The sequence below is a fragment of the Thamnophis sirtalis genome, unplaced genomic scaffold (assembly GCF_051295495.1).
Source record: "Thamnophis sirtalis isolate CommonGarterSnake01/CBP01778 unplaced genomic scaffold, rThaSir2_p1.2 scaffold_1, whole genome shotgun sequence".
Taxonomy (NCBI): domain Eukaryota; kingdom Metazoa; phylum Chordata; class Lepidosauria; order Squamata; family Natricidae; genus Thamnophis; species Thamnophis sirtalis.
In genome coordinates this window covers 51,788,679-51,802,954 of record NW_028261381.1, presented here as the reverse complement: position 1 = coordinate 51,802,954, position 14,276 = coordinate 51,788,679, and the positions used below count along the sequence as shown (strand labels likewise).

At 38.9% G+C, this 14,276-nt stretch overlaps 1 protein-coding gene across 1 annotated transcript; it reads left to right on the top strand.

Annotated features, from left to right (window-relative positions):
• The first annotated feature begins 713 nt into the window (after positions 1-713).
• On the top strand, positions 714-12,512 carry LOC148049405 (uncharacterized). Its single transcript, XM_087708103.1, has 7 exons — positions 714-787; positions 1,600-1,709; positions 3,202-3,255; positions 4,302-4,379; positions 7,358-7,451; positions 8,832-8,902; positions 10,868-12,512. The coding sequence occupies exons 1-7, from the start codon at positions 714-716 to the stop codon at positions 12,373-12,375; spliced, it is 1,989 nt and encodes a 662-aa protein (XP_087564229.1). The 3' UTR covers positions 12,376-12,512.
• Positions 12,513-14,276: the final 1,764 nt, after the last annotated feature.

The following is a 14,276-nucleotide window of genomic DNA, read 5'->3' as shown; positions in this document are numbered from 1 at the left end:
AGAAGGACAAAGATGCATTAGAACAGTGGTTCCTAACGTGGGTCCCACGCCCCACAGGGAGGAAATTTGAACCTTGTTTAAACCAAGTTAATGGCCTTTTAAGGCTTCCTCCACGAGTAAATTTCACTTTTTGAGTAAAGTAAGAATTATATGTCATTGGGGGGGGGGGCACCAGGATTTTAGAGATGGCTTGATGGGGCATGGCCATAAAAGGGTTAGGAACCACTGCATTAGAATGAGTAAGATTAGACTAGTACGTTTGGACAAGTGGGATTACTAGAGAGTATTTCATTTTGGTTTAGTCACTAGGAAAAGATGTGAAATTGGGAAATTTTGTCTTGGATCTGTTTTTGTTTAGTGCACTTTTTTTTTAGATAGGCACAGAAGGAAGACACAGCTGCACCATGAATTTAAATAGATCCCCCCCCCCAATTAGATTCCATAATAATGCTACATCATGGTGCAACGTCTGTTTTGTAAATGATAGGGAAGAAACACATGTTGGAGAGATAATGGAAGTGGATTCTTAGGCATCAACTACAAATTCAGCTCAGCCATCACATCATTTGTCCATGAACAATATCTGTCCCTCCTTATCTCAAAACTATACAATGTGTGTGCCTTCTCGTTGTATTTGCAGGTTAAAAAAAAACCACACTCACATCTGGCTGCCATTATTTCTCATCTTCACCGCTAGCCCCTGTTGTGGGTTGATGGACATCATGATGGATTATTACAAAGTTTTGGACATTCCCCAAAGTGCCTCCACGAATGATATTAAACGAGCGTAAGATAAGTCCTTCAAATCATCTTTTCCTCACACAATCCCAGCTAATCAAACATGACATTTCTTGCTTCCTTGTGAATTTGGCTCATGGGACCAAATAACAGTAACTGGTTCCTTTTTGAAGTTTTGTTCTCGTTATTTGTCATTTATGTCTATGGCAATGATGGGAAAAAGAACATTACAGTGATAGGTTTCTTCCATGGATAATTTAGTCAAAAATCTGATCATAGTCTCACCCCTATTATTAGGAGTTATTCTCTCTCTCATGTGAATAATGAGAAGCTGTCTGGAATAATGATATAAAAAATATTATTTGCTTCCAATATATGTGGATGTTTGTATGGAGGGCTGGATCAGTACAAACCAATATATTTCATTGTCTGCCTTGGAAAAACAATATTCATTCTGGAAATTTTTGGTATGGATTCTTAAAAACAGGAAAAAATTATTACTTAGATTTACTGTCATCTAGCATTCATAGCTATTGTATGCCTCATCTCCTGATTTATGTAATTCTTAATGCAAATAGCCTGAAAACCTTTTTTTAAAAATGTCTTTTACCCATTTTCCAATCTTTTTTGTGTATATTTATTCAATGCAAGCTTTTTAATGCAAAATTTCCCAATCTGCATTCTTTTTCTATTCCTGTGCTACTTGTGTCATGACAAAATTCAGTGGAAATATTCAAATTTGCTCCCAACATAATTCATGATGGAATTTTTGTATATCCTAGCTGGTTGATTGCTAACATTGTTGCAGTTCTTTAGTTGATTGGTAATTAAAACTTGTTATATTTACGTGAAACTATGCAGGTACCGGAGTAAAGTGCTCAGATGGCATCCAGATAAGAATCCGGAGAACAGAAAAGAAGCTGAGCAGAAATTCAAGGAGATTGTTGAAGCTTACAAAGTCCTTTCAGATAGTAAGAACCTTAGTTCCTCTCTGATGCCCTTCTCTTTTTGGGTCTTTGAAGAGATTCAGCAGCTCACTCTAATTTATTTTTGATCAACTAATCCAAATACAAAACATCTAGGGCAGGGGTCCCCAAACTTGGCAACTTTAAGACTTGTGGACTTCAACTGCCAGAACTGGCTGGAGAATTTTAGGAGTTGAAATCCTCAAGTTTGAAGACCTCTGATCTAGGGCATAGATGGTGACTGACACTGGAATGAATTTAGATGAAAATAAGAAATAAAAATAAAAATATATACCCCCCCCCTCCAACATTACATTCATTACATCAGTGAAGACTCAATCATCCAGGCCAAAGGTGTCTAAAGGTTGAATGATGGCAACTGGACTATGATTGCAACACATTTGTGGGATAAACCCCTGAAATTGGTATAGCAAGAATTAGTACAAATCTGTAGAGATTCTCAGTCATCCAGGTCATGGTTGTCTCAAAGGTGTTTTTTCAGGAGGCAACTGGACTTCCTTGTTTTTCCCTTGAAGATGTTTAGCTTCTCATCCAAGAAGCTTCTTCAGCTCTGACTGGATCCTTCTTTTCCCCACCATCCTTCCATTTCCCACCATCCAGTCAGAGCTGAAGAAGCTTCTTGGATGAGAAGTGAAACGTATCATCCAAAAACAAGAAAGTCCAGTTGCCTCCTGAAAAAGCACCTTTAGAACAAGAGTTGGTACATTCCAACAACACTCTGACTCTCTGCCTAACCAATTTTGCTCTGACTGAAGTTACTTGGATGAGCAATGAAGTGTCTCAAGATTAACAAAGTTTGGTCCAGTTGCCATGATTCAGCCTTTAGACATTCCATAAATTAGTTCTCCTCCTAATTCTATATAGTGCAACTTTGATTCTGTATGATGCAACTTTGATTTCCTCTAAATGCATATGAATAGCTGACTTTCTGTTCATGTAATCAAGATGCTTCAAAGACAAAGGATCTGTTTCTTCCGTTTATATTCTGCACGTATTGTAGGTTTGTTGACCCATTTGATCTCTCTTGGTTTTCCTTTTAATGGATTAAATAAGCGAGCTTCCATCAGTGGAATATAATTCTCTTGTTTCTTTCCTTCCCTTTGTAACTCTTTGCATGGCTTCCAAATTAGCTCTGGAGGCTCGGTTGGAGGTGGAATGAGGTGGGCAGTTCCCTCAGAACAATTTTTAGTGCAGGCTGCACAGGGAAGAGAAAAATTGTACCGCTCCATCCTGCCATTATTGGAAGTATGCAATTGAATTTTACTCTTACGAGGTCTCTTTTTGTGTAGCTGTCTATCTGAAAACATGCATCTGCTATTACTGGTTTTATAAGCCTTCTTATATTATTTCTTTATGGCATATCATTTGAGCTACTATTTAAAGGTGGGGATCAGAAGCAATAACCTTGAAATTATTCAAACCTAGTGATATGGAGTCAGATTTAAATTCCCATAGGTTGATGTCTCTTTTATTCCAGAAAGTACTCATATCCATTGTGATGGAAATAGCAAAGATACTTCCAAAGGAACAAGTAAGTAACCTAGAGAAAGACATAAGGGTCTTTTAAAATCAACTCAATTATTTCATCAAGGGCTTCATACTTTTCATAATAATGAATATACACCATTGACTTCTTATACCTATGATATTCAGTAAGAAAAATAGAGACTAGATGGTTTAAAAGACTTTGGAGCAGTGGTGAAATTCAATTTTTTTTGTGCTACCAGTTCCGTGGGCATGGCGTGGTGGGCATGGCAGGGAAAGGATACTGCAAAATCCCCATTCCCTCCTACTCCCGGGGAAGGATACTGTAAAATCTCCATTCCCACCCCACTCTGGGGTCAGCCAGAGGTGGTATTTGCTGGCTCTCCGAACTACTCAAAATTTCCGTTACTGGTTCTCCAGAACCTGTCAGAACCTGCTGAATTTCACCTCTGCTTCAGAGGGAACCAAAATCTGTTCCCCCCTATTTAAATGTGAACTACTATCACTTATAAAACAGCAATAAGAAAAAAAATATGTGTGCACTCTAGCTAGGAATTTTGAAGATTACCATCTGATAGATGAGATATCAGCTTAGAGCAAGGCCTGTGTTAGAAGTGGGGGTCATCCAAATTATGGCTTAATATTTGAAATTGACAGATAAATTGATACTTTTGATTCAAAGCAGTAAAACAAGTAGTTAAGATATAATCCCAATAGTTTGTTTGCTCAATATTTGGGCTCAATAGTTTGTTTCCTCAATATTTGGACAAACATGTAGTAGAGAATGGTATAGCTGAGTTTTATTTAGTTTAATTTTTAATCTAAGCAAGAGTAGACTGGAGGGTTCCCCCCCCCCCACTCCACTGCTTTGCAAACATGATTATCAAAGACGAGCTATTCTGCGCAAATGGAAGGAATCAATCTCTGAGCAAAGATCTCTACTGATTGCTTTTCTTAATATCCACATAGATCATTGAAAAAGAAAATGCAACAGTTTGGATGATATTATTTCTTGTTAAAGTCATTTTCTTCACCCAGCCCTCACTACATACATACTTAATGGTGTCATTTTGTCTTATTTTCTCTCCTTAGAAAAAAATGAGAATGAGAAACATTTATTTGATCAGGATGGCATCAAAATATTCTTCACAAGACAGCGTTCTTCTTCTGGTAATATTACATGTAAACCCAAACTACCCCCCCCCCTTTCACAATTAATTTGGAATACTCAACGTTATACTTCTTTCCACAGTAAATTAGTCAGACCTTCTTTTTTAATAGCCAAATTTGAAGGATTTTGACTGAACTGGAAATTTAGTTTAACAGAAAACAAAACAGATATAAATGATATAAAATAAAAGTAAAATATTTTCCATCATGTGTAGACAAAGTTTTATTGTTGGTTTCTTGGTTTGATGAATTTGGCCATTGGGCATTTAATTCTTTATTAGCAAATTTATATCATGATTCCATCTTAACTAAATAACACTGGATGGCTTATAAAACACTTAAATAAAAACTCTGTGTCAAAGCCATAAGGAACACCAAATTAAAATAATTGAGACTCTTCCCATAACTGTCTAATACACAACAATAAAACATATATACAGGCTCCACTAATCTCCTGTCCCCAGGAGGTCTTCAACGCTTGTAAGAGACGAAAGAGATGCCTAGAGCGACGCTGGAGGGCTAGTAACTCCGAATCCGACCGAACACAACTAAGAGCCTTTATTAGGACTTATTTAGTGGCGATACGGGTGACAAAATGTGCTCATTTTTCCGGTCTTATTGCGTCCGCAGAATCTCGCCCAGCTGCCCTGTTTAGGATAACCCGCTCCCTCCTGAAAGGGAGGGACGTGGGGGAACCCTTATAGGGAAGGGCTGAGGAATTTGCTCAGTTTCTGTCGGACAAAGTCACTCAGATTCGGACGGACCTTGACTCCACTTGGACAGTACCAGCGGAGATGCCGAGGGAGGGTCTTGATCAGATTTCTTGGAGTGAGTTCCAACTTGTCACTCCTGAGGAAGTGGACAAGGCCATGGGAGCAATGAGTGCCTCCACCTGCTTGCTGGACCCATGCCCCTCCTGGTTGGTCTCGACCAGCAGGGAGGTAACACGAAGCTGGCTCCAGAGGATTGCGAACACCTCTCTGCAGGAGGGATCTTTCCCGCAACCTTTGAAGGAAGCGGTGGTAAGACCCCTCCTTAAGAAGCCTTCTCTGGACCCAGCTATCCTCAAAAACTATCATCCAGTCTCCAACCTCCCTTTTTTAGGGAAGGTTGTTGAGAAGGTGGTGGCCTTCCAACTCCGATGGACCTTGGATGAAGCAGATTATCTAGATCCCTTTCAGTCTGGTTTCAGGCCTGGTTATTGCACCGAAACCGCCTTGGTCGGTTCTCAAAAACTATCATCCAGTCTCCAACCTCCCTTTTTTAGGGAAGGTTGTTGAGAAGGTGGTGGCCTTCCAACTCCGATGGACCTTGGATGAAGGAGATTATCTAGATCCCTTTCAGTCTGGTTTCAGGCCTGGTTATTGCACCAAAACATCCTTGGTCGCGCTGACCGATGATCTCTGGCAGGCCAGGGATAGAGGACATTCCTCTATCCTGGTGCTCCTTGACCTCTCAGCGGCCTTCGATACCATCGACCATGGTATCCTTCTGCGACGGCTAGGAGAGGTGGGAGTGGGAGGCACCGTGTTACGGTGTTTCTCCTCTTACCTCTCGGGCAGGTCACAGTCGGTGTTGGTTGGAGGACAGAGGTCAACCCCTAGGCCCCTTAAATATGGGGTGCCACAGGGCTCGGTCTTGTCCTCCCTCCTATTTAATATCTACATGAAGCCGCTGGGTGAGATCATTCACCGGCATGGGATTAAATACCATCAATATGTGGATGATACCCAGCTGTATCTCTCCACCACGTGCCAACTCAGTTGCAGTGGAAGTGATGTGCCAGTGCCTGGAAGCTGTCAGGGCCTGGATGGGAGTGAACAAGCTTGCACTTGGATGTTGCCCCCCAAGAATAGTCCAGATACTCCATCTTTAAGCCTGGGGGTGAAACTTTACACCCCTCAGAGAGGGTCCACAACTTGGGTGTCCTCCTGGACCCACAGCTGACACTAGAACATCATTTGTCAGCTGTGACCAGGGGGACTTTTGCCCAGGTTCGCCTGGTGCACCAGCTGCGGCCCTACCTGGACCGGGAGGCAATTCAAATGGTCACCCATGCTCTCGTCACGTCAAGACTTGACTACTGTAACACGCTCTACATGGCGCTGCCCCTGAAAAGTGTTCGGAGACTACAACTGGTCCAGAATGCAGCCACGCAAGCGATATTGGGTGTACCGAGATACACCCATGTTACACCTATCCTCCGCGAGCTGCACTGGCTCCTTATCGGTCTCCGAACGTGTTTCAAGATGATGGTTATCACTTTTAAAGCCCTACATGGCCTAGGACCCAGATATCTACGAGACCGTCTTCTGCCACATACCTCCCAGCGGCCGATAAGATCACACAGGATGGGCCTTCTCCAGGTGCCGTCGACCAGACAATGTCGTCTGGCGGTTCCTCGGGGGAGGGCCTTCTCTGTAGCTGCCCCGGCCCTATGGAACAATCTACCCCCAGAGATCCGGACCCTTCCCACTTTCTCGGCCTTCTGAAAGGCCACTAAAACCTGGCTATTCTGGCAGGCCTGGGGCTGTTGACCTCATGAATGAGGTCCAGCCCCGCCTAGATTGAGTGCATGATGTGTTTTTTTTTAACCTGCTTTTCTTCTCTTTTTTTTAAATTTTTTATTCTTATAGAGATTATTTCTGTAAACTGCCCGGAGTCCTTTGGGATTGGGCGGCATATAAATTCATTAAATTTGAATTTGAATTTATATGATGAGATACCATGGCAACAGAAATAAAAATGGAGGGAATCAGATTATTTTACTGGGCCACCAGAAGGAAAGCAGAATGGAAAATAATTCTAATCTTCATTTATTTAATGGTGGGAGAAAATAGACAAAACAAATAGAGAAGTCTGCAGGACAAAGAATTTGTGAAGATGTTTGGACCTTAATGGTAATAGCATTTGTTTAAAGAGAAAAGCAAATGCATTTAGAAATTATTCATCATACAAATATGCCCTCTCTGTTTCAGATTTTTCTGTATCATTCTTCAGTGCTCCTAAAAGATTCCATCACTTTTCTATCATGACCGCTGTCATCAATGGCAAAAAGATCACAACCAAAAGGTAAGATGCCAAAAGTAGATGCCTTTCTATGATTCCTTCACCTGATACTTAGATCTCTCTGTACAGAAATGTTAATGTCTTATTCCTGTCTGAAAAACTTTATACACCAACAGTCTAATACAAAAATTAGGACTGAGGGAGAAGATCTGCATTTCCTTCGACCAGTTATCATTCATTTTGATAAAAAAGAGAACTAAGAAATGTTTCAACGGGGAACAAAATTTTGGATAATTTTTTCTCCTTAGATATCAATGATTTTAATTAACAGCCTTGCCAAGAGAATAATATGTGGGTGAAGGTATTGCCTTTTATTGTACAGTTAGCATTTCAGTTATCGATAGCTCCATTGGTTTCCCATGTTTCAAGGGAAGCCCAAGGGAGGACTTCATGGAGGCTCCCAAACTGGGCATTTTTCAGTTGTGATGCCACTGCTTCTTCGAGAAATATGTAGAAATGTCTGCCCCATTTCTCCACTTGAAAGCTGGGTAAGAATTTGTGTCCAAAACTACTTCCCCCCTGATATACATCTTGATAGTAGTCAAATAACAGATATTGTCTTCTACACATTGTGAAATGTGAAAAGTGGTGCTATATCGATAAGCACTTTTATTTTCTTTTGTCATTTTAATAGTTATATTAATTCACTGTACATCTAGCTTTCTCTCTTTTCCTTGTAGAATGGGGGCAAAAAAGTTAGAGTTGTGAAAGTCTGAAGAATTTGATTTTAAAATATTGAGAGGGAATATTATTGAATATATTTGAGACAACAAAATATGGGTTAGCAACATTACTTCTCAGTCACACTTATGCCAAAACAATTTAATACTTTTTAAAAAAATGCAGGATTAGATTTTTAGGAAAGTCACCCACTTGCAGAAAAGTTTTAACATTACAATTCTAATGGGGATTTTTTGAAGGATCATTATCTTCTTCCCAAATAAACTGGAACTTAAAAGAAATTCTTGAAGTGTGGATGTTCAAATCTTTCCTGAGGAGAATTCTTGTATATAGTTAAATTGTTGCTATATAGACATACCAAGAGCTCACATTCTGGAGGAAAATTGATTTTAAGTAAAGGTTTCTTTGAGTTAAATTCAACCATTGTTGACATTTTGGATGTATCCTATAACCCTTATATTCTTTGCTAGTTTCCCATCAAAGTATACTAACAGGTCTGCCCCTGCCTGCCTTCTCAAAATCAGCCAAGATCTGTTAGATCAGTGGTTCCTAGTAAACAGTTAATAACTCAGACTGTCAAACTGCATAACAAACAAGACCTATTAAGTTACTTTGAAGTATAAGCAAGAAATTATAAGTGCCTTTCCTAGAGCATTATATAAGAATAATAATGAAGTAACTGACTAATACCTCTCCTTTCAGGCATCTTGAGAATGAAAGCAAGTACTTGGAAGTTGAAGAAAATGGGAAGACAGTATCTATCCATGTTAATGGTAATTTTGAATGGATCAGATGACACTTTCTTCTTTCCCCTGTGAAATATTGTTTTTAGAGTTCATGAGACTTCTTGAAGGCACCTGATTTTTCAAGAAAGCACTTTGTGTGCCTTAATAAAAATTGTGACCTCAAGACATTTCTGTCTCAGGGAGGGCAGAGAGGTAGGCAGGCAGATAACAAACAAATGTCAGCCATCTCTTCCTATAGAATTCAAGATGAATTGGAGGAACTTAGCTTTCTTTTTTCTGCATTGTAGGCCTGAAGGGATCCAAACAGCCAACAACTAAAATAGGTGAATAGAATTCTCCCCAAAGAAAGTCAAATCCAGAGGGGAAAAACACTAGAAATGAAAAAAGAACCAATTTGCACTGGGTTTTATACTCTAAATGTATCCTATTGCAACATTACGCTGTATTTCCAATTTGTCTGCGACAGCAGAAATCAAGAAAGAAGGTTAATCAAAGACACTGTTTATAATGAAATGAACTGCTTTCTGCAATACAAGCAAAAGTAATTGGTTAAATATTATTATACCACTTTCAATTAAAGGCATTAATTCTTATTATCTGTCCTACAGCTCTTTTAATGGTCTGTCTGTTAGGTTTTGTTTTGGAGCATTGTACAAATCCAGTTAATGTGGCTTGTGTACCATAAATTATGGCTTAGTAAATTGTGGACATTTAGCAAATTGTAATTTATTAAACGAACTATGGTTAAATATGGTCTCAAGGGTCCAGGGCTGGACCTGAGTAGTACTGAAGCAACCACGCTTAGGAACTGTTAAGCCAACAGAACTTTTATTCAGTCCGAAACTTTGGTACTCAATGAGTTCGATGCAAAGTCTGTTGTAAAGTCTGTTGTATACCCTGTAGTGTTAGCCAAACTAACCATTAAGAGTTTTCTTTTTCTCTTACTGAATTTTAGCTATATGCATCCATATTTCATCTATATGGAATAGATTCTAGAAGTTATAAAGACTATAATATAAATGATTCAACATTGATTTTGGGGGAAATTCTCTTCATTTGAGTAGCATTACTACCCCTCTTGTATGTGTGGTTTGATTCAGCAACTGACATTAGTAGCTTACTGGGTATTTTGACAACCATTGACCAACCATTGGCTGAACAGCTGCTAGTTATTTATATTCTTATAAAATATGTTAAATTTTGATGTTAACATAATAGGAGTTTTGCTGCAAATTATTTATGCCAGCTGTTATAAACACAGACTGTTATGCCTACATACTGATGGACAGTAAATTCTACTAAGTAGAAATTATTCTTTTAAGAGATGTAATTGTAACCTAAGGGAACCTGATTATGAATATACATACTTGCTCCAGAGTGTTGTCATGTGTGGGGGAATAAATAAGAACATAATAGAACTAGATCAAGATATTTGGCTTGGTTGTCCAATATACAAGACAATGATTCATTTGCTTACCATTTACAGATGCTAATTTGATTCCCCAGGAGAATAACTTCTCAGTACTAGAGTATGAGAGCATCTTCCACAGCATCTGATCATTCTCTCTTTCTGGGGAAAAGGGGCCAATCATGTTGCACATACTATTAGCTCTTTGAATGCTAATATGTTCTGCAAGTAGTGTTCCGAGTGATATTGGCTTGTCACCAACTGTTAGTCAAGGCTACCTTACAAGTCTGTAGGGAGGATAAAAGACCAGACATGCCACTTAGAGCTCCTCAAAGCAGGAAGAACAAATTATAAAACAAAATACAAACAGAATGGATCATTTTATGATTTTCAAATTACCTTTTTCCTGATGTTTCCAGCAGAAAGCGTAAATAAAATAAGCTAGACATTCATTTTTTCCTCTCAATCAGTGACTAGAAAGTTTAAAAAAATCTTCTATCCACAAATACTGAGTCATGAATTAAGGATGAGTCTTAATCATACACCTATTTCTATAGCTGAGTAATGAATTCTGCTTCTTGCAGGGATTCCAGTTTATGACAGAGAATTTAATGGATCAGTAGGAAGCTTGGCTTCGGATTGCAGGCTGGACAAGGGACGCTATCGTCCACACAGGCGACGTTTCTGGACTTATGAAAAACGGCAGTGGGCCGATGAATGGCGGCAGTGGGCAAGTAAATGGCGGGACTGGGCTGAAGAGTGCCGTGATTGGGCTGAAGGAAAGAACAAGGCAAAAAATCAGGATAATACTGAGCATCACCAGGCAAATGCAACAGAACATCCAAAAGCTAGTCAAGAGCATTTCAAGTCAGACAAGAATTGTCCTAGGCCGGGCGGAAACCTTCATGGATTTCCCATGCCAGGGGAGGGGAAATGTGATTCAAAAGAAGGCCATAGCAAAACAAATAAAGGGTCGCCTCAATCAGAAGAGGAACACTTCAAGCTAGATACAGGATACTTTGTTTTTCCAAAACCAGGTGAGAAAAATCCTCAGATGGATGAAGGGCGTCCTAAGTCAAGCAAGAGGCAACCCAAAGCAGAGGAAGGGAACATTGTGCGAAATGTTGATATTGCAAAGTCAGGGGATGGACCTGCAAATCAGGATGAGGGACATCACAGAACAAAATATGGGAAGCCAAGGTCAGAAGATGGTCAGGCTAGGCCAGGGAAAGGGCATCTTGGATTACAGAAGTCAGACCAGGAATGTCCTAGTCCTAAAAATTCAGATCCCAAGGGCAATGCCCCTCCTAGGAAACACATTTCTGAATGCAATTCTCAGGCTGAGACAGGTGAACCCCACTCTGAGAAACAAGAGCCACAGTTTGAAGGTAACAAGAGCCATGCTGTGAACCTTGAAAAGAAAAATCTAAAGGGTGACAAATTGGAAGTGGAAGTCCAGAAAGATGGGATTCCATTAGAGTCTGAATCAGAGAAGAGAATCAAACTAAATATTCAAGAGATAAAGTATTCTCTTGATCCCAAACAGGCTTGTGAAGGACAAATGTATGGCTATAGTGCCACAAGGTTGTCCCTGAAAAGGAAAGAGCTCCAAATTCAGACAAGAAAACTATATGTCAAAAGAAACAAGCCTCAGGCTAGGACCAAAATATCCTACAGCTTTAGGAGGAACAAATCTCAGGGAGGAAAACAAAGGATACCTGATGGGTATAATAGAAGAGAGTTGGATGGAAGATTCTACTTTAATGAACACATAGAGACAATTCCGGTTGGAAAGAAGTCACCTGCAGCTAATAGATATCTTTGCACAAGTAGAAAGAAAGCCCCCTTACCACCCCTCCCAAAAGGTGAAACTCCTTCCCAGGCAAAAAAGAGGCTGCCAAGAAGAAGGGCATATCCCTTATCTGAAATGCAGAGTGAAAAGCTCCATTCTACCTCTGAAGCCAGACAGCCTTTGAGCACACATGGCCAACAGCAAAGGAAGATGACGAAATTGCATTGGGTCTGTGGACATCTTCCAAGTATTCAGGGTCGGAAGTTTGGAACGAATCAGTTCCCAATTATGAGTCGTTGACCATTTGATGGATGCAATCAAGCTAGCACTGAGCAAGGGCGATTTCTATGGCTCACAACTTGTGAATATCCAGTTTTCTGCATTCCTACCAGGTGATGCAGAATACTACATTGTTGGGCTTCAACAGAAGGGAGAGTTCTAAGAGTTCATGGTCAGTGAAGGAGGTATTTTTCCCCCAATAAAGGAAATTTAACATACTTCTTATTGTTCTCTAATATGTGTATGATATTGGATGAGATACAGGAATTACTCTGGATATATTTATTCAGACCAAATTTGCTCTAGATTTCTGCATTCAGTCTTTTGTATCAACATTCCAAAATCAAAATATATTTTGACTTCTTATGCTTTTGTTCAGTTTACATTGCCTGATGTATCCCTAAGCAAAATACCTGTTTGTATGTTTTAGAGGAGAAAGACAGGAATTTACATGCTATGCCTATCTGAAGCTTCAGTGCAACTGTAATTCAAATTTAATCTTTGGACCAAATCCTTGGATATATCAAATTGAGTCAGAGGTGTTCAAATAAAAAACAAATGGACTTTGATCCAATTGTAAATTTGAGTCAACTTGGTTTTTGAATCAACTTACATATTTGAAGTGTACTGGGCATTGGTTGATTTAGATATCACTAATAAGGTGACCATAAAATTATGTTTTTCTAACAATGGATTGAATACATAGTATATCCTGAATGTATCCCACTAGATCTATTGAGATTTGACTCATGTCATTACCACATAGCTTTCCAGTAGAAGCCACAATGATGTCATAAGCATGACTACTATATCACTTAAATAACTCAGGTTATGTTGTTTACATCTGTTTGCATATGTTGTTATGTTGATCTTGATGACATGGCATAGATGATTTCATAGCGTAGATGATGTATAGTATGCACAATGATGTCATGGTGTGCATGACATCTTGCTCCCCTTTAGATACACATGAATCGTTATGAAAGCCTAATTATGAAATACAGTATATGTCCTCATTGCATAACCAATGCAGTTTATCTGCAACTCAGCTAGATATCATTAAAATATAGAATATCTATGTATTCTACACTTAAAAAGTTAGGAAGATTTTTTTTTGCCTTGAGAATGCCTTATTAAATCATATCTTGGCTAAAATTTAGCAGTGCTTCATAAATATATTGTTTTTCAGGCTGAATTAAGTTCCTAAGCTATCAGTTGCAATCCCCAGAATAACCAATACAATAAGATCAATAGAATATTTCATTTCAAATGAGTTTGATGCATTGGATATATCATCCATTTTCTTGGCAATAACATGGAAGATTCTTTTTGCCTTTTATCTCCGTCATTTAAAAACCTGCTATTTGGTAATGATTTTCTACTCAAATACTAATCAGGTCAAACCTTGCTAAAAAATAAATAAATTAGATAAGATGATGTAGATGCTGGCATTTGGCCAATATCAGTATTAAGATAAATGTGGTAGTATGTAAGAACAACCATGTCTTTTCAATGATCATACATAAAAGGCTTTTTGAAATGTGAGCCAGTTAAATTTAAGAGCTTTTATTTGCTAAGTAATTTTTTGCTATGCAAATGCCTCATGAATTTGTAGCAGCGTTTCTCATTTCTGCTTTTATGCTCTATATCACCATCACATGATTACATAAAAACATTATAAATGAGATGCAGCAAACCAGTTTAAAAATGTAATGCTTGTCAGCAGTCTTGCTTGCTATATATTATGCCTTGAACTTTTATGTGAAATTCACATTTCCTTTGGAGCAAGCAATGTTATCCAAAAAACAAGGAAGAGGGAGCAAAAAAAAGCTACAAGACAAGAGAAAAGGAAATATAGATAAATCTTATTTACACAAACACAATTTCTCTATACTTCTCCATATCTTGACTACACATTATCC